At 47.5% G+C, this 19,032-nt stretch overlaps 1 protein-coding gene across 1 annotated transcript in view; it reads left to right on the top strand.

Moving 5' to 3' along the window:
• The window catches only part of LOC115458854 (brefeldin A-inhibited guanine nucleotide-exchange protein 3-like), a gene marked incomplete at its 3' end in the record, with an annotated part of 189,363 nt that overhangs the window by 156,227 nt on the left and 14,104 nt on the right, over nt 1-19,032 (top strand). Inside the window, exons 17-22 of the mRNA XM_030188691.1 lie at nt 36-251; nt 669-779; nt 4,086-4,236; nt 7,592-7,897; nt 10,270-10,403; nt 16,552-16,697. Of these exons, the coding sequence (XP_030044551.1) occupies nt 36-251; nt 669-779; nt 4,086-4,236; nt 7,592-7,897; nt 10,270-10,403; nt 16,552-16,697 (1,064 nt within the window). The remainder of the gene's footprint in view (nt 1-35; nt 252-668; nt 780-4,085; nt 4,237-7,591; nt 7,898-10,269; nt 10,404-16,551; nt 16,698-19,032) is intronic.

Raw genomic sequence — 19,032 nt, 5'->3', positions numbered from 1 at the left:
TGCCACTAACCCGCTTTCTGTTGTTCCTGCTACAGGTGTCGCTTTTGCCCGTTATATTCTGGTTGGCTGCTGGAAAAACCTGATTGACACCTTGTCCACCCCATTGACTGGTCGCATGGCAGGAAGCTCCAAAGGGTTGGCGTTCATCCTGGGGTCTGAGGGTTTGAAAGAGCAGAACCAAAAAGAGAGAGATGCCATCTGCATGAGCCTCGATGGCCTGAGGAAGGCTGCCCGCCTCAGCTGTGCTTTAGGTACCTGGAGAGAACTGATGGTCAACATGTGGCCTTTTCTATTTTTGTTCTGAAAAATTGGAGAGTTAAGGGCAGTGACGATCCTAGGTCGGCTGCCACCCGGGACGGATCGCCGATGCGCACCCCCCCCCCCCCCCCCCCCCCCCCCGGGTGCATTCTTAGCTGTTGGGAGCAGCCGCGCGGCTCTCGGCTCCCTGCTTCCTCTGCCCCGGAACAGGAAGTAACCTGTTCAGGGGCAGAGGGAGCAGGGAACCAGCGTAGCCAACAGGCGCGCGGCTGCTCTCTGCACCCCTCCGGCCTGATGACCTGACCATGAGCCATTCAGGGTGTTTGTGCTCTAGAGACTGGGATTACAGCCATTAAAGTGAAAATGGAACTGGAACTGTTTAGTAAACAACGTGGGTTTTGTTGTTGCAGGGGTGGCGGCTAACTGTGCATCAGCACTGGCTCAGATGGCAGCTGCATCCTGTGTTCAAGAGGAGAAAGAAGACAAAGAATCCCAAGAGCCTGGCGATACTATAGCACAGGGTAAACGCAGGGTGTGACTCAACAGAGAATCAGTTTTTAAACTACTTTAATTAGAGGAAGGATTGTAAAGGGAGATGGTGAAGAAAAGCAATAAACAAATACTCTTAATGTAGTATTTGTAGAATAAAGAGATGGAAAAGGCCCACAGATAAGTCACAGGAATACAGAGGGTGGGGGGGGGTAGGCCGCTGACTATTAATTTAGGAGTCAATGGCTCAGACAGGATACATCCTACGAAATAACTGCTACCAATCCCTCTGTCAATCCTATTTGGGCACTCTTGGAAGGTAGGAGTTGTTCCAAAAGATGGACAGCTGTAATCCCTCTGCAAAGCAGGAACAGAGGAGTTGGCTTGACTTAATAATGGAAAAATGAACGAAACCAGTAGTAATAAAGGAAATCATAAATATATCAAATTCAGTAGATCACAGGATCCAGCACAGCATAAATTCTTTTGTGTCTTATAAAATGGGTCTAGAGAGAATCCACAAAAAGTGGAGAACTCAATAGATCCCATGAGGCGTGAAATGAAAAATAAAAAAGGGGGGAATATAAGCCAGGCTATCCAAAGAATGGAACCAAATTGTCTTTAAAAAACCAAATTTTAATAATTTTCAAACAATGATAATATAACAATCACACATTAAAAATGACTCATTTTTAATGTGTGATTGTTATATTATCATTTGTTTGAAAATTATTAAATTTTGGTTTTTTTTAAAGACAATTTGGTTCCATTCTTTGGATAGCCTGGCTTATATTCCCACCTTTTTTATAAAACGGGTCCCCACAACTGGCTCCAATAGTTCACTAATAATGATGCAGAATTACACCAGCTCGAAAGGTGGTGTACATGTACACTATGAGGGTGATTTTATAAACCAGTTTTGCACATAGAACACTCTTATGAAATTAGATCACACCTAAAATGTATGTGGTGCAGCCCAGTGCCTATTTGTAGAGTAGGAGCACTCAGAGGCGGAGCTTGTGCGGAGTCACAGTTCATATGCGTATTTTATAAAATCCATGTGTACATTTACACCTGTTGCCAAGAAAACATTACATCCACGTGATCAGTGTTAATCCGGCAATGGTCAGTGTTTTGCTGACCGCTGCTGGTGTTCTTCCCGGATATTTAGTGTTGGGCCATGTCCGGACTGTGGCATTGAATATCCGGTTTGTGCGAAGCTGGCTAATGCAGAGCCAGTTAAGTCGATATTCAGAACTAAAGTAGCCATGGGTTGGTGACAGTGGCGTAGCTATGGGGGGGGGGGGGGGCACGGGGGCCTGGGCCCCCCAAATTAGCTCTGGGGCCCCCGGTTTGGCTGGTGGGAGTCCCCAACCCCTGCCAGCTAAAGTGTTTGTCCCGCGCTGGTCTCACATTGCACAGCGACTGAAAACAGAACAGGGCGCCAGGCAATGTGAGACCAGCACGGGACAAACGCTTTAGCTGGCGGGGGTTGGGGACCCCTGCCAGCCAAGGTACCTTTGCAGTGGGAGAGGGGGGTGGAAGCGGCGGCAGGGAAGCAGTAGTGGTCACGAGGTGGGGGGAGGAAGTGATGGCGGGAGGGGGGCGTTGGGGAGGCTTGCCAAAATGTGCTCCCCCACCTTGGGCTGTGCCCCTCCCCCTCCTGTCGAGGTCTGGCTACACCCCTGGCTGGTGAATAAAGATATAACTGTGATTTATGCAGCCTCATTTATACTGAATATCAGCACTTAACCGGCCAACTGCTGACTGCCGCTGGAACACCCCCAAAGTATCCAGTTTTCAGTTAGGCGTTAACCACTAATTTTCAGCGGCAGGGGCGGACTGACCATTTGAGTAACTGGGCAGTGCTCAAGGACCCAGAGGCTCTGCCTGGTTGCCCGCTGCCGCCCCAGCACATTGCAGCCCTCCCCAGACCTACCTTGAAGGACCTGGTGATCTACTGGCCTCTGCGGGGCAGGAAAAAATCCCACTCTCTCCTGCCCTCTGCCGCTTTGTTGGTGCCGGCATGTTTTAAAAATGGCTGCCAAGACTCTCGCAAGATTGCTGAGACCCGCGAGACTACTGCAGTAAGTCTCTGAGCAGCCATTTTGAAAAACACAGCGGCACCGCCACTGGGCACAGTAACAATAGTGAACAGGAAAGAATGGGGCTCTTTCCTGTCCCCAAAAAAGCCACTAGACCCTTCATGGTAGGACTGGGGTGGTGGTGGTGCAAGAGGGGGCAGTGGTGCAGCAGCAGGGTGGCAGGCAGTGGAGGGGGAAGCCCTGATGACCTTCACTGCCCAGGGGCCCTGACCACTCTTCAGCAGCAATAATCAGTTATGTGCCTCTGGCTGAAAATTAACGGATATCCCTGAACAAGCAATTTAACCGGTCAGTGGCCAGTTAAATCGTTTTGAATATCGACCAGCACATCTTTGATCTAAGCGTGATTTCTGCAGGATTTGTGCTAGTATTTTACAAAAACACATAGTTGCCTTCCTGCCTTATTAATGTGGGTATCTTGTAATAAAATTACCATCTACTTTTGTGTATCCACATATTTGTAAAATAACTGGCAGTTACACAGTTTTGACATGTTAAGTGGTTGATTTGTAAAACTGCACATACAAGTGGAGCCACTTAAGGAGCTGAGCTGTGAAACTCCAAACGTTTAGCATTTTGAGGTGGGTTTGAATGCCTCTTGGATAACACACGTCTCCTCCTTAAGCTGTCCTCCAATTTCCGGACCCAAACAAGGAGCTAGCAGACAGTGAACATTTTCTGGATATTCATATATTGCCGTTGTAAAATAAGGAATACACGTATAATTTGCAGTTAGCTTTGCAGGGTTTAAAAAAGGTTTGGCTAATTTCCTAAAAGAAAAATCTCTAAGCCTTGGGGAAAATCCACTGCTTATTTCCAGGATAAGCAGCATAAAATCTGTTTTCCTGTTCTGGGATCTTGACTTGGAATGGCCATTGTTGGAAACAGGATACTGGGCTAGATGGACCTTCAGTCTGTTGCAATATGGCAACACTTATGTTCTATGACTTGCCCAACCTACGCACAGTACACACCACCTTGAAACTTCTCTATACAGCTCCTTCCGTTTATAAGTAGCACCTATTCTATAATTGCTACTTTTACAGGTGTGCTCTTACATACCAGTCAACTCTTTTTAGTAATGGCTGTCCCTTCTAAGATTACCTCCTAAATTTACACCTAGGGTAAAATCAATTTTGCTAAACCTGTCACAAAAGGAAATAGCAGAACTGATTAGTAATTTTTTTGTGTGTATATGTGTGGTGGCTTTGTGTTTGTTTTACACCACTTTAGTAAAACAGAAAGTGGAACAGAAGCTGGAGCAGATGGGAAAGGTGCCAGGAGTGCGGCTGCACACAGCGCATGTTCTGTGCATGGATGCAATCCTCAGTGTGGGGCTGGAGATGGGAAGTCACAATCAAGACTGCTGGCCTCACGTCTTCAGGTACAACTACAATCTTTCTGAGCAGTATGACTGGAAGGAAGTCAGACATAGAGAGGCGTTAGTTGGGAAATTCAGTGGAAATGATGGGACAAGCTTGAACCTTGCCCCTTCCAAACTGGGAAGAGGTAAGTGTAGGGGTTCCTACAAGAGAGGCTGCATCTTGGGGACAGAGGGAAACTAGTAAGGAGCTAGAGGGCTTTCCAGGAGGGAGGCTGTGATTCTGAAAGTGATGTGATGATTTTTTTTCTCCTCCATGTGATTTTTGTTATGTCTGATGGGTGGGGTAGGATCATCAATTTCGAGTGCAATTCAAATCAAATCACTCATCAATCCAAACCTGTGCTGAAGGTGAATTATATTTCAGGTGTAGTAAGGAGTTCTGGACCCCAGACTATTTATAATCTGCCAGAGGATGGCAAAGTGACTTGCCGAGAGTTATAGCTGTGGCAGTGAGAGGATTTGAACCTTGCTTTCCCTGGTTCTCAACAGCACTAACTCACAGCTTCCCAAGCTGTGGGTCATGACCGAAACTCGCATTTGGGGTTGTGACCTAGGTGGGTACATTGTCCTGCGCCCTCCAGTGGTCGTGAACTTTTAGCAGCTGTGTAACTTGGGGTCATGACTCTCAATAGATTGGCAAGCACTGCTCTAACCACTAAGGCTACTCCACTCCAATAGCAATTAGGTTATCTTTAGCTTAACATATACCCCAATAATAGACATTTTACTGCTCAAATTAGTTACAGTGCCATTTTTAATACATCTTAAAGCATAAAAGCTGATGTTCAGAGCATTCAGGCTCCTAACTTTGAGAGTTCAAGCCCTATTTTGCATAGGGGTTGTCTGGGAAATGGGACATCCGAGTCAGAATATTCACATTTCCCCACTATTTTACAAAAGGTTATGCCAAACACAGAGCCTTTTGTAAAACACATATAAGGAAGCTACATGTATTTTATCAGTTTGTATAGCAGGAAAAGCAATGTTTAAAAAGTAAAGGTAGATTAAAAAAAAAAAGTGGCACCACTTGACAGCTTCCACGTATAAGTGCTTGGCACCATTAACGTATTTTATAAATGGAGCCAAATAATAAAAAGGCAGCTGGTAAAGTTTTTGTTTTTCATTTAGAAAGCAAAAATAAAACTGGAGATTAAGGGCAAAATCCTCCCCTAAATCTCTTGTTTTAAAGCTTGACAGAAATAAACTCATATGAAACTTGTGCTTCGGTGGAGGTGCAAAGGCTGATGGGTAAATGATTTTTAATATACTACTACAACTACTACTACAAATCATTTCTATAGCGCTACCAGTCATATGCAGCGCTTCACAATATGTGTATTCCCATTGTGAAAGAGGCTGAGCCAAACTTAGAACCTCTTGCAGAGCAGATACAGGACTTCATGTGTATGACTGTCCACGTCCGGTGGGAACAGCAACTTTGCAAAGCTGCATGCGGGGCAAACAGTGTGCAACATCCCTCCCCCCCCCCCCCCACATATATTCATGGGAGCAGCCGTCGCCCCCCCTTTTCTCCTTGAGGCATCAGAACCCCCACCCCCAAAATTAGCACTGGAGATTGCAGCCTCCAATTTGAAGCCATGGTCTGAGAGCAGGCCCACTACCCCACCAAGGGCCTTAGGTAAGAGATGGGGTTGGGGAGGATCCTTTGTTGCTGGTCTCTAAATCTAACCAGTAGATGTTGCTGATGTGCAGGGCCGCCGAGAGGGGGGGACAGGGGGGACAAAATTCCCCGGGCCCAGACCTCCGAGGGGGGCCTGGCGCCGCCGCCACAGTCCGGCCCGCCCGCCCTCTGTCGCTCCCTGGCATTGAATTTAAGCGCTTCACCTTCGAAAGCGCAGCAAGCAGCGGCAGACCACTCCTTCCTTCCGTGTCCCGCCCTCGCCTGATGTAACTTCCGTGAGGGTGGGACACAGAAGGAAGGAGTGGTCTGCCGCTGCTTTCTGCGCTTTCGAAGGTGAGGCACTTAAGGTCAGTGCAGAGGGCCCGGGCGTGGAGAGAGGGCCCAGTGGCAGGTGGACGGTGGGGCCCGGCGACCTCGGGTGGGGGGGGGGGGGGAGAGGCGGCCTTGTCCCGGGCCTGGCTCAGTCTCTCGGCGGCCCTGCTGATGTGTAAAAGCTGAGACTGTCCTCCATCCAGGGGCTGCAAAGGCTGCCTTCATAGAATTCCTGGCCAGTTTGGGAAGCAGAATCCTGGCCCAGGATTTGAACTTCAATGCGTGTGCTTGGCAGCACATTGCACTGAGACAGGATTACCAGGCTGGCTTCTTTTTTGTGCATTTTGCTGGTTCAGTATTTCTGCACTAATAGTTACTGCAGTGGCTTGACATTTAGCATGCAGTAATTCCCACATTAACTGGCAAATGTGGAATGGCGTGGGCAATCCACCTTACATTTAACATGATAATGCAGAGCAGTTAGATGCATCTGCTTTATCGTCAGCGCCATAGGCGCCGACTCTGTGGGTGCTGTGGGTGCTCGAGCACCCCCAATATTTCACCCACCGGAAGTTCGTTCACCCACCGGAAGTTCGTTCCCTCCCTCCCTTTGAGTTCCAGGCCCCCTCCCTCCGAATTTTAAAAGTCATCTATTTTACCTCATCAGGGTTAGGGTAGCAACAGCGGTAAAAAGCATGCAGGCTCGGCTCGGTGCTTAGTTGTTTTCCCTTCTCTCTCTCTCAGCTCTGGTCCCGCCCTTGCGGAAACAGGAAATGAGGGCAGGACCAGAGCTGAGAGAGAGAAAAGGGAAAACAACTAAGCGCCGAGCCTGCATGCTTTTTACCGCTGCTGCCGCCCTAACCCCGACGAGGTAAGATAGATGACTTTTAAAATTCGGAGGAAGGGGGCCTGGAACTGGAAGGGAGGGGGGACCCTGGATCTTAGAGGGAGGGAGGGGGACCTGGAACTGGGAGGGGGGAGGGTGAATGCACCACCTGTAAAAAAAAAAATTCAGCACCCCCAATCATTTTGAAAAGTTGGCTCCAATGGTCAGCGCAGGCAACATGTCTGGGAAGATGCTGGGTATGCCCCCAAAAGTTAGTGAATTAATTTATCAATTAATGCATGGCAACTATAAAAATTTAATGCAGCTTAGTAAAGGGGACTCACATTGCATGGGTTCATTGTTTTGGATGTCAACTGAATTTGTGCAAGCTGAAAAAAAAAAAATAAGCAGGTAGCATTCTAGCCAGGCATCCTACTGAAAATTTACATTTAAAATTTTTAATATTCCTGTTTTTTTTGTATTCATGATTGTAGCGTGTGCCAGCCGAAGCTACCTCAGGTTAAAGCAGATCTTCTGTGTGGTGTTCTGAAAATTATGCTTCCATATTTCCCTAGAGTGTGTGAATACGTCAGCACCCTGGAGCATACCCATTTCAGTGATGGCACCTCTCAGCCTCCTCTGGCAATAACCCAGCCCAAGCAGCAGGCCGCAGGGGACCTGGTGACAGATCACTACATGGAGGATTCAAGCCCTGAGCAAGACAGTACTCTGAGCAAGAACCCTGTTATTCAGCCCATTCCCATCCAGGAGCTGGTCAAGGAGAGTTGCAAGGGCAGGGCCTTTGACCTTCGTGCAGGCAGCCTGATGAACGGCAGCAGTGCTGCTAAGGCCGTCTGCACCCTTTCGACACAGGCAGACAGGTACGGCTGAAAATAACCTAAGCACTCCTTTTCCAAAACTGAAACAAATGAATTTGTGGAAATAGAGATCAGTTACTTAGTTTCTTCACAGAAATAACTCCACATGGGGCCTTTATTCCAAACTAGAAGACAAAATTTTTCCTGAAGTCTTAAATCAGCAAAAACAGCACAAAAGCCAGAAAGGTACAGAAAGTGGTCTGTAAGTTTTAATAGCTAATCTCCATAGAGTTCTAAAGCAGAAAAATATCAGATCCACAGAAAATCACTCCCCAGGCTTCTCGAAAGAACTGTAGGACCTATGTTCCTAGAGCTTTGGTCTTTCAGTTTTCGAGGACTGCCAATGGCTCAGGGTTTCAGTATATCTCTAATGAATATGCGTGAGAGAGATTTGCATACAACAAAGGTAATGCCTTTTCCTTAGGGCAGTGGTTCCCAAACCTGGTCCTGGAGGCACCCAGCCATTTAGGTTTTCAGGCTATCCACAATGAATATTCATGGGGGAGATTTGCATTCACTGCCTCTACTGCATGCAAATCTCTCTTATGAATATTCATTGAGGAAATCCTGAAAACCTAACTGGCTGGGGTGCCCCCAGGACCAAGTTTGGGAACCACTGCCTTAGGATATCCTGAAGACCAGACCCATTGGTGGCATTCAAGGACTCGGAGTTATTACCAAAGCTCTAGTGCCCTTCTTAGAAGCTCTTAACTTTCTGTGTGGAAAAGAGGATCTATGGACTACCTGGCTACTGTCCTGTTTGAGTATGAGATCTCCTTGTTTCAGGGATGTGACAATGACCTCCCAAACTTGCTGGACTGTTGGGTCACTCCTAGAACTTAGCCACCTTAACAGTGGAAGTGAGCACTTCACCATGTCAGTGAGAGACCTGAAAGCACAGCCCATAGCTGCCCCTCAACTCCCCTAGAGCCTGGAAATCTGCAGCTCTTGTTAGCTCCCTGGCTCCTTTCAACTTCAGCTCCATGTGTCTATGTTGTGAATCAGGGAATCACTTTTATACTCTGCTGCCACCTTGAGGATGGGCAGATAAATCGCGCAAAATAACTCCAAACTTGGGAAACCTTCCCTTACCAGAAAGTTTCCCATTTATGATGGGAAGATAAATCTTGTAGTAGAATTCTAGGAGTCACTCTACCTTGAATTGCGTAGTCATTGTTACTCAACCCTATTCTGGTGGCGACCACCTTGAAGGTTAAAAGTGTAGGTTTGATCTTTATAGCATTTTGGGCTAGATTTTATATATGGCACTGAAAAAAGTGATATTCTATAATCCACACTTAGGTACGTTTTATAGAATAGTGCTTATGCCCAGGAATCACCCCTAACTTTAGGCGTGGCCGTTTGCACCAACTGGAAAGGTGGTGCACATGTATGCACATATATTAATTGTATATCCCTGTTATTCTATAATGCACGTCCATTTTAGGAACACACGCATTCTGTGCATTTCCATAACCCCTTTTTCAAAACATGCGTAAATATTTTACACATGTAAAGTTCAATTAACTTTAATTAGTGGCAATTGCTTGTTAAAAAGCCAATTATTGGCGCTAATTAAGTTGTTCAATTAAATGTCACACGCAAATTGGGTGCATGCGCAATTTATGGCAACCTTTACAGAATTAGGGGGTTTAAGGGCAATTCTGTAACTGGGCACTCGCATTACGAGCCACTTGAGTGCGTAAATGTACAGAATATTGTCACTTTCGTTGGTAAGTGTATACTCTGTAAGGTCAGAGCATGGGGGGGGGGGCTTGGGCACTGCTGCAATATGCATGCACCACATACAGAACACCATAAGTTATGTACACCATTGCCACATTCAGGCACCTGCTGGCACCCCAGTACCAAGTTTGCATTTGTATTCTGTAATGGAATCTAGGCAGCAAGCTGCCACTATAGCAGGGGTTCTCAACCCAGTCCTCTGGAGATACCTTGCCAGTCAGGTTTTCAGGATAACCACAATGAATATAGATGAGATAAATTTGCGTGCACTGCCGCATTGTTTGCAAATATATCTCGTGCATATTCATTGTGAGTGTCCTGAAAATCTGATTGGCTAGGTGTGTCCTGAGGACTGGGTTGAGAACCCTGCATTCTAGAGTAGGCTGTCATTACGTAGATTGGAACACCTAAAAGGAAGCACCCACTTGGAGAATTACCCCCTTTGGTCTCTCTGCTTAACCTGTATTCATGAATACAAGTTGTAAAGGTGGCTTTGGTGCTGACATCTCCTGGGCACTGGGCTGGATATGCAACACTTTTTTCCACTTTTCCCTTCTGCAGCAGACTGAATGAACAAGACCGCACGGTGCAGGCTCTTAAACTTACCTACATTCTCCCCTTATTTGCAGGCTGTTTGAAGGTGCTGCTGACAAGCTGAACCTGGTGGCTCTGGGGGGTTTCCTTTACCAGCTGAAAAAGGCCTCCCAGTCTCAGCTCTTCCATTCTGTCACAGACACAGTTGACTACTCCTTAGCAATGCCAGGTAAGTCTTCACCCTTCTGCAAAGGACCTAAATATAAATCCACATATGTATCCAGCTTCTCCTACATAAGCGCGCAAATACGCATGACCTAACAATCTTCCAAAAACTACTGAAAACCAACCTGTTCAAGAAGGCATACCACAAAGACCCATCCTAGTCACTAGAAAACTAGACTCTGCCTGAACTATACAATAACCAACGCTTTACATTAGACCGATAACCTTCTCAGTTACTAATGAAAGTTGCACAACACGCACTACCACTTTGTTTCTCAGGCCGGACTGAATTTTATTTCTCATGCTGGAAATGAACTTTCTATAGTTGATAATCTAACTTATTTCATAATTCACTCTATTATTCAGGAACTTCAATGCATTACCACTTTGTTTTCTATTGTACCATTTTATGTGCCTTAATGCAATGCCATTTGTAATTCTCTACCCGGAAATGGCGATCGCCATTACGGCATAATGTAAGCCGCATTGAACCTGCAAATTTGGAAAATGTGGGATACAAATGCAACAAAAAAATAAGTACATTATTTTTATAGGTTGTATTCAGTGGAGCAGCTGCTGTATCAAGATAAATAGGTGACTTTTGTGCTTATCTTTATGCTGGATCTTCAACTGGCCTATTCATTTTAAGCAGGTCCGCTGAATTTGCAGTCTTAGATGGGAAAGTTCTGTTTAGGATACCTATTTTGCATGGTCCTACTTAAAACAGATAAAGTTACCCAAGTAGCACTGAATATCAATGCTCTTTGCATAACTTGTAGCCCCACCCCTTCTCTTGACTGCATTTGTGCTGGTTGTTATCAAGGCTGGCCCTGAATGTTGAAAACAACCAGGGCTATTCTGTAAATTGGCACCTCTGGGTGCTCCAATGCTAGGGGATACAAGCGCAATGTCAGCATTAGCACACCCATGTTTAGGCGTGCCATCTTACGCCCATGTCAGTGGCAGGTGTAATTTCGCACAGCTAAGTGCACCAAGTGACGTGTAGTTGATAGTGTTCTATAAACTACACACATAACTGGGAGGCCCACCCATGGGTATCCCCCTCCCCCTCCCCTTTGCAGTTAGGTACTACCCCCCTGATTCTATAAAGGTCACCAAAAATTGCGCATGCAAATTTAGGCATGCTCCCGATTTGCATGCGCAATTTAATAGCATAATGAGCCAGTTGGTGCCAATGATTAGCTTTTTTAACAAGCAATTATTGTCACTAATTAGATTTAATTGGGAATAACGCGTGTAAAGTTAGGCATGGGATCCGTGCTTAAAATTTATGTGCGGTACAGAAATGGGCAGGGACACGGTCATTTTAAGGCAGATTGGAGACGTGGGATTTGCATTACACACGTAATTATAGAATAGCGGTGCTCCGTGCATAAATTTAGGGGCAGGCATTTGCACCATGGTGCAAACGGCGGTGACTAAATTTACATGCAACCTCTTTGCTTAAGCGTTAATTCTATAAACTGCACTGAGCTTTAGGCACAGCTTTATAGAATGCTGTTTTAGCTATTTTTGTGGCAGCAATTTTGTAAGCATCACTTATAGAATCTAGCTCTATAGCACTTCGACGTTACCTTATTGAGTAGCATCTAGTGCACATAGACGCCTGCCAGTTAATGGCACTTTTGATGTGTGCAAGTTGCATCTACTTCTACAGGGGCGTAGCTACGTGGGGCCATGGGGGCCTGGGCCCCGTAGATTTGGCCCTGGACCCCCTTGCCGACGACCCTCTCGACCCCCCCCCCCCCCTCCCGCCGCCAACCCGCCGTCACCGTCTGCTACCTTTGCTGGCGGGGGACCCCAACCCCCGCCAGCCAAGGTTCTCTTCTTCCTTCGTTCTGTTTCTGAGTCTGACGTCAGAGTCAGAAACAGAACGAAGGAAGAAGTGGGCCTCAGCTGGCGGGGTTTGGGGTTCCCCGCCAGCAAAGGTAGGCGACGGCGGCCAGAGGAGAGGGTCGTCGGCAGGGGGGTCAAAGTTGGTGGTGGCGGGGGGGGGGCTAAAATGTGCCTCCTCACCTCAGGCTTTGGACCCCCCCTCCCTCCGAAGTCTGGCTACGCCCCTCTAGGTTCCAGTTTATAGATGTGCCTCGAATGGATTTATGTGATTAACTCAATATAGGCAACAGAATGAAGCAAAACTCTGTTAAGTCAAAGCAAGATAATCATTGAGGCCCACAGCTCAGCTAATTACGCAAAACACTGCAGTTGATTGTAACTGTAGTTTAAATTATGTGTAAATATATCATTTTATGTGACTACAAGTTAACAGAATTTTAAGAAGCACAATAACTCACTGCTTTTACTGTGAATGCTTTCATGGAAATGGTTTTGGATCAGTCAGTTAAGGCAAATTATACTGCACTCAGATGCAGTGAAATTGAAGCCTATTTTGTAATATAATCTTCACTCCCCAACTTCCTTACAGTATGTAATCTGGCAGTCATTACAGCTCAGACTGCTAGAAAACTCTGTTTGCTTTCTGCCAATAACTTGCCTGTGCTTAAACCTAGTGCCTTAAATAAAGTCAGCTGGTCATATAACATAAGTAATGCCACACTGGGAAAGACCAAAGGGTCCATCGAGCCCAGCATCCTGTCCACGACAGCGGCCAATCCAGGCCAAGGGCACCTGACGAGTTTCCCAATCGTACAAACATTCTATACTTGTTATTTCTGGAATTGTGGATTTTTCCCGAGTCCATTTAGTAGTGGTTTGTGGACTTGTTCTTTAGGAAACCATCTAACCCCTTTTTAAACTCTGCTAAGATAACCGCCTTCACCACGTTCTCCGGCAACGAGTTCCAGAGTTTAATTTTGCGTTGGGGGAAGAAAATTTTTCTCCGATTTTGTTTTAAATTTACTACACTGTAGTTTCATCGCATGCCCCCTAGTCCTAGTATTTTTGGAAAGCGTGAACAGACACTTGACATCCACCTGTTCCACTCCACTCATATTTTATATACCTCTATCATGTCTCCCCTCAGCCGTCTCTTCTCCAAGCTGAGAAGCCCTAACCTCCTTAGTCTTTCTTCATAGGGAAGTCGTCCCATCCCTGCTATCATTTTAGTTGCCCTTCGCTGCACCTTTTCCAATTCTACTATATCTTTTTTGAGATGCGGCGACCAGAATTGAACACAATACTCAAGTTGCGGTCGCACCACGGAGCGATACAACGGCATTATAACATCCTCACACCTGTTTTCCATACCTTTCCTAATAATACCCAACATTTTGTTCGCTTTCCTAGCCGCAGCAGCACACTGAGCAGAAGGTTTCAGTGTATTATCAACGACAACATCCAGATCCCTTTCTTGGTCCGTAACTCCTAACGTGGAACCTTGCATGACGTAGCTATAATTCGAGTTCTTTTTTCCCACATGCATCACCTTGCACTTGCTCACATTAAACGTCATCTGCCATTTAGCCGCCCAGTCTCGTAAGGTCCTTCTGTAATTTTTCACAATCCTGTCGCGAGTTAACGACTTTGAATAACTTTGTGTCATCAGCAAATTTAATTGCCTCGCTAGTTGCGGTGACGTTCCAAACCCGGCAGCGGCAGTGATTCCTATACGCTGCCCTGCTGCCACCGGCACCTGCCTCTTTCCTTTACTGCGGCTGCCTGAGCAAAACAGGAAGTTACTTCAGGTGGCCGCAGTAAAGGGAAGAGGCAGGTGCCAGCAGCGTATGGGAATTACTGCTGCGTTTGGAAAGTCAATGTGAAGAGATAAAACACCACGAAACCGCCCCCCCCCCCCCGAGATGCCATTCCTGAGGAGTGCTGCCTGAGACCCCCGCCTCAGGTGGCCTAATGGTCAGGCCGCCCCTAGTTAGACCAGTAAAACTTGAGTTAGAAACAGATGTAATTAAATATTCAGAGGTGCATAATCGAAAGGGGCGCCCAAGTTTTCCTGAGGGCGTCCTTGCAGGACGTCCCCGTGAAGGGGCGGGGAAACCCGTTTTATTGAAACAAGATGGGCGTCCATCTTTTGTTTCGATAATACGGTCAGGGATGCCCAAATCACAAAATTTAGGTCAACCTTTGAAATGGTCGTCCTTAGAGATGGTCATCCCCGATTTTTGGCGACAATGGAAACCGAGGACGCCCATCTCAGAAACGACCAAATCCAAGCCATTTGGTCGTGGGAGGAGCCAGCATTCATAGTGCACTGGTCCGCCTGACATGCCAAGACACCAACCGGGCACCCTAGGGGGCACTGCAGTGAACTTCAGAAATTGCTCCCAGGTGCATAACTCCCTTACCTTGTGTGCTAAGTTCCCCCAACCCCCCCCCCAAACCCACTCCCCACAACTGTACACCACTACCATAGCCCTTATGGGTGAAGGGGGGCACCTACATGTGGGTATAGTGGATTTCTGGTGGGTTTTGAAGGGCTCACATTTACCACCACAAGTGTAACAGGTGGGGGGAGGGATGGGCCTGCTGCGGAAGTAGTGCCTAACATTCAGTACCCCATATTTCCAAGATCGTGTATAAGTATACATAACACACAAATATTAAGAGCTGTTTTCCCACATGTAAAATGTTTCACATGCTTTATAAAATTACCCCCGTACAGTAATTCTCTACAGGTCAGCTCAAGTTAAGTGCTGGGATGATAAGCAGTAACCCCTAGTATTCTGTAACCTGCGCATGTAAGTGCTAGGCACACCCATGACTTGCATATGCCCCTCCCAGATCCATGACCCCCCCCTTTGCAGTTGTGCACTATGGATTTTGTGCACTGAATTTGTAGACTACTTAAGGACAGTTACACATGGAACTGCAAATTAGTGCTAATTAACCCCAATTATAGCAATTATTGGTCATTAACACCAATTAACAGCTAATTTAACAGTGAAGTTACAAGCACAATAGTCTATAACATGCATAACTTTGTTCACGTGGAGTGGCATTTTCGAACGGGGACGCCCATCTCTGAGGATGTCCCCGCGAAGGGGCAGGGCATCCCGTATTATCGAAACAAGATGGGTGTCCATCTTTTGTTTCAATAATACGGTCAGGGACGCCCAAATCTCAACATTTAGGTCAACCTAAGAGATGGTTGACCTAAATGTTGGGATGGTTGACCTTAGAGATGGTCGTCCCTGGTTTTCGGCCATAATGGAAACCAAGGACGCCCATCTCAAAAACAACCAAATCCAAGCCCTTTGGTCGTGGGAGGAGCCAGCATTCGCAGTGCACTGGTCCCCCTCACATACCAGGACCAGTGCACTGGTCCCCCTCACATGCCCTAGGGGGCACTGCAGTGAACTTCATAAATTGCTCCCATGGTGCATAGCTCCCTTACCTTGGGTGCTGAGCCCCCCAAACCCCCCCAAAATCCACTACCCACAACTGTACAACACTACCATAGCCCTTAAAGGGGCACCTAGATGTGGGTACGGTGGGTTTTGGAGGGCTCCCATTTACCAGCACAAGTGTAGCAGGTGGGGGGGTGGGCCTGGGTCCGCCTGCCTGAAGTGCACTACACCCACTAAAAACTGCTCCAGGGACCTGCATACTGCTGTGATGGAGCTGGGTATGGCATTTGAGGCTGGCATAGAGGCTGGCAAAAAATGTTTTTAAATTTTTTTTTTGGAGGGGGGTGGGAGGGGGTTGGTGACCACTGGGGGAGTAAGGGGAGGAGATCTCCGATTCCCTCCGGTGGTCATCTGGTCATTTTGGGCACCTTTTCGAGGCTTGGTCGTGAAAAAAATTGGACCAAGTCGGCCAAATGCTCGTCAGGGACGCCCTTCTTTTTTCCATTATCGGCCGAGGACGCCCATCTCTTAACCATGCCCCCATTCCGCCTTCAGTACACTGCCGACACGCTGCCGGGAACTTTGGTCGTCCCCGTGACGGAAAGCAGTTGAGGACGCCCAAAATCGGCTTTCGATTATGCCGATTTGGGCAACCTTGAGGGAAGGCTGCCCATCTCCTGATTTGTGTCGGAAGATGGGCGTCCTTCTCTTTCGATTATGCCGCTGTAAATGTTAAATTGTGTGCACAAATATGGAATTAAGGGATAGTGTGTTGCTGTTTGAACAGACTATGCAACATTGATTTGCCACTATTTCGTGTATCTCTGTGGTTGAGCTTGTGGCTGATTGTTTTATTCTATTTAATTTTAGGAGAAATTAAATCTACTCAAGACAGGAGAAGTGCTCTCCACCTGTTCCGCCTTGGGGATGTGATGTTGAGGATTGTGCGGAGCAAAGGCCGCCCACTACTTCATGTGATGCGCTGCTGGAGCTTGGTGGCTCCTCACTTAGTGGAGGTGAGTCCAGCGGTGGATCCGGGCAGCCCTGGTCTCCCTGCATCTGCTTCTACTAACTTCTCTGGGTTTAGGAGGTGGAAAGAGCCGGAAGCATTCTTTATTTAAGCTAGAAACAGAAACTCGGTCACTTGAGGCCATTTTACAAACTGGTATATGATATAGTGCTTTGTCATCTCCCTACTTGCATTTTTATGGTCCTGTAGCAGCAGGAGAACATCCCTGGAGCCCGTGCAAAAAGCCTAACAGTAGAACCCATACTCTACTGTGAAATGATCTCTAAAAAAATAATAAATATCGCAGCATGCTATAATTAATGAGTATGCAGATTACTGCTGCATTAAAATTGCAGCAGTAATCCTCAGCTCATTGCTAAGCATGACTTTTCCTGTCAGTGCCTGATTTGTGATTGGCTCAAGCATTGATAGGAAGGGTGATGTTGGGCGGGGGGGTGTTGCGTTCTCGAGGTCTCAGGCATTCTGTCAGGTCCTTGAGGCAGGACTGGAGTTCGTGAGCCCTTGGGCCACTGCCGAGGAGCGGCAGCGGCAGGCAAGACCACCTCGGGACTGGAAACACAGAAGAGCAGTACTGGAACTCTGGACTGGAGTAGTACAAGGCAGGCAACTAGAACAGATGAGACAGGAACAGCTTCACCTGCACCTAGCCACTGTTCCTCCAGAGTTGAGCTCCGAAGTGCAGGCAGCCGGCAGGACTTGCAGGATAAGGCAGGAACTGAAGATCCAGAGGACCCACCCTGGGTCTGGGATACACGAGGGCGACAGGGCATGGAACTAGACTCAGACAGTGTGCTGCTGCACAGCCACTAGCAAGACCCAGAAGACAGACCAAGGAACACAAGGCATACAGAAGCTAGCAGGAGCAAGGACTAGGGCAGCAACACACTAGGCAGAACGGGGATCCGGGAATACCCACAGGGTAAACCCTCTAGCTAGGTGGAGACAGGATACAGGAATAATCACCCAGGAAAACACACTAGCCAGACAGATACAGGATTCAGGATATACCCTCAGGATATACAAGCAGGGTAGGCACACAGGCTAGGCAAGGCAGGGTTCAGGGTAAAGAGAGCAAACCAGGAATAACAGGCCAAGGGTCTTGGGCAGGCAGCACAGCAAACAGAGTAACCAGGAAGAACAGGCCAATGGTCTGAAGCCACAGCCGTTCCACACGCTGACTGTGGAACCCACAAAGGCTGAGAACAGACAGAGAACAAACCCAGACAAAGGCTTCACCCCCAACCCAGGGTAAGCCAGGAACAGAGGCTTCACCCCAACACAGGGTAAGCCTGGAGCAGAGGCTTCACCCCAAACACAGGGTAAGCCAGGAAGGACCTGCAGTCCACAGACAGACAGTGGCAGGGAGGACCCCCCCACGGAAGGACAACAGAGACACAGACACAGAAAGGAACTGGGCTGAAACCCAGAGAGATGCTAAGCAGTAGTGCAGCAGACACTTACTAACCTGACCTGGCCTAAGAGCATAACACTTATGCAAAGGCCCTGACTGCAAGCACAGCACTTCCTTATGAAGGCTCTCACTGATGAGTCACCAGCAGTAGGACAGAAGCAGGGAGTACACTGACCCCAAAGAGAGGCTTGACACACATAGGAAGTGAGCCCATAGGAAAGACAAGCAGGAGCCATCTTGGAAGCTGGCACAGAGCCGGTGGCAGCCATCTTAGATGCTGGCTCCCTAGAGAGGCATAGCCCACACAGGTGAGGTCTAGTGAAGCAATCAGCACAGAGACTAGCGACAAGACAAACACAAACACAGACAGAAGCCAGCAGAGCTGCTGACCCCCAGAAAGTAGGTAAGGCTGAGGGTGGTCATGGCCACAGACGTGACAGGGGGGAAACTGCTGACACCCTGACTCAGCTTTCTGCATCATCCCTATCCCTGATAGAGTAGCAGTCTCCTTTCCTCTCCCTGACCCGACCCAATCAGATCTAACCTCCCTGTCTCCCAACAGTAAAACATAAAAATATATGGTGGTCTAGTGGCCCACCCAAAATCAACACACAAAAATTCCTTTCGGACTGGTGGTCCTCTCTTTCCTTCCCCCACTCTGACTCACCCACCCCTGACTGTAAAAGAAACTTCCCTGGTGTCTGGTGGCATCCCCAGACCTTTCCCCCCCCCCCCCCATACCTGAAGGCTTACTCGTTCCTGCCTCTGGCGTCATGATCTTCAAAATGGCGGTGCCCCAACTTGCATGGTGTACCCTGGGATGCACTGGACAGGGCCAGCCTACCATTTAAAAGTGAAATTCCCTTACATGGTAGACTGACCCCACCCTGAGTCAGATTGGGGAGTGGGG

This window comes from Microcaecilia unicolor, unplaced genomic scaffold, assembly GCF_901765095.1.
Source record: "Microcaecilia unicolor unplaced genomic scaffold, aMicUni1.1, whole genome shotgun sequence".
NCBI classification, from domain to species: domain Eukaryota; kingdom Metazoa; phylum Chordata; class Amphibia; order Gymnophiona; family Siphonopidae; genus Microcaecilia; species Microcaecilia unicolor.
Note: the sequence above shows the minus strand (reverse complement) of the source record. Positions and strands in the feature narration are given on the sequence as shown.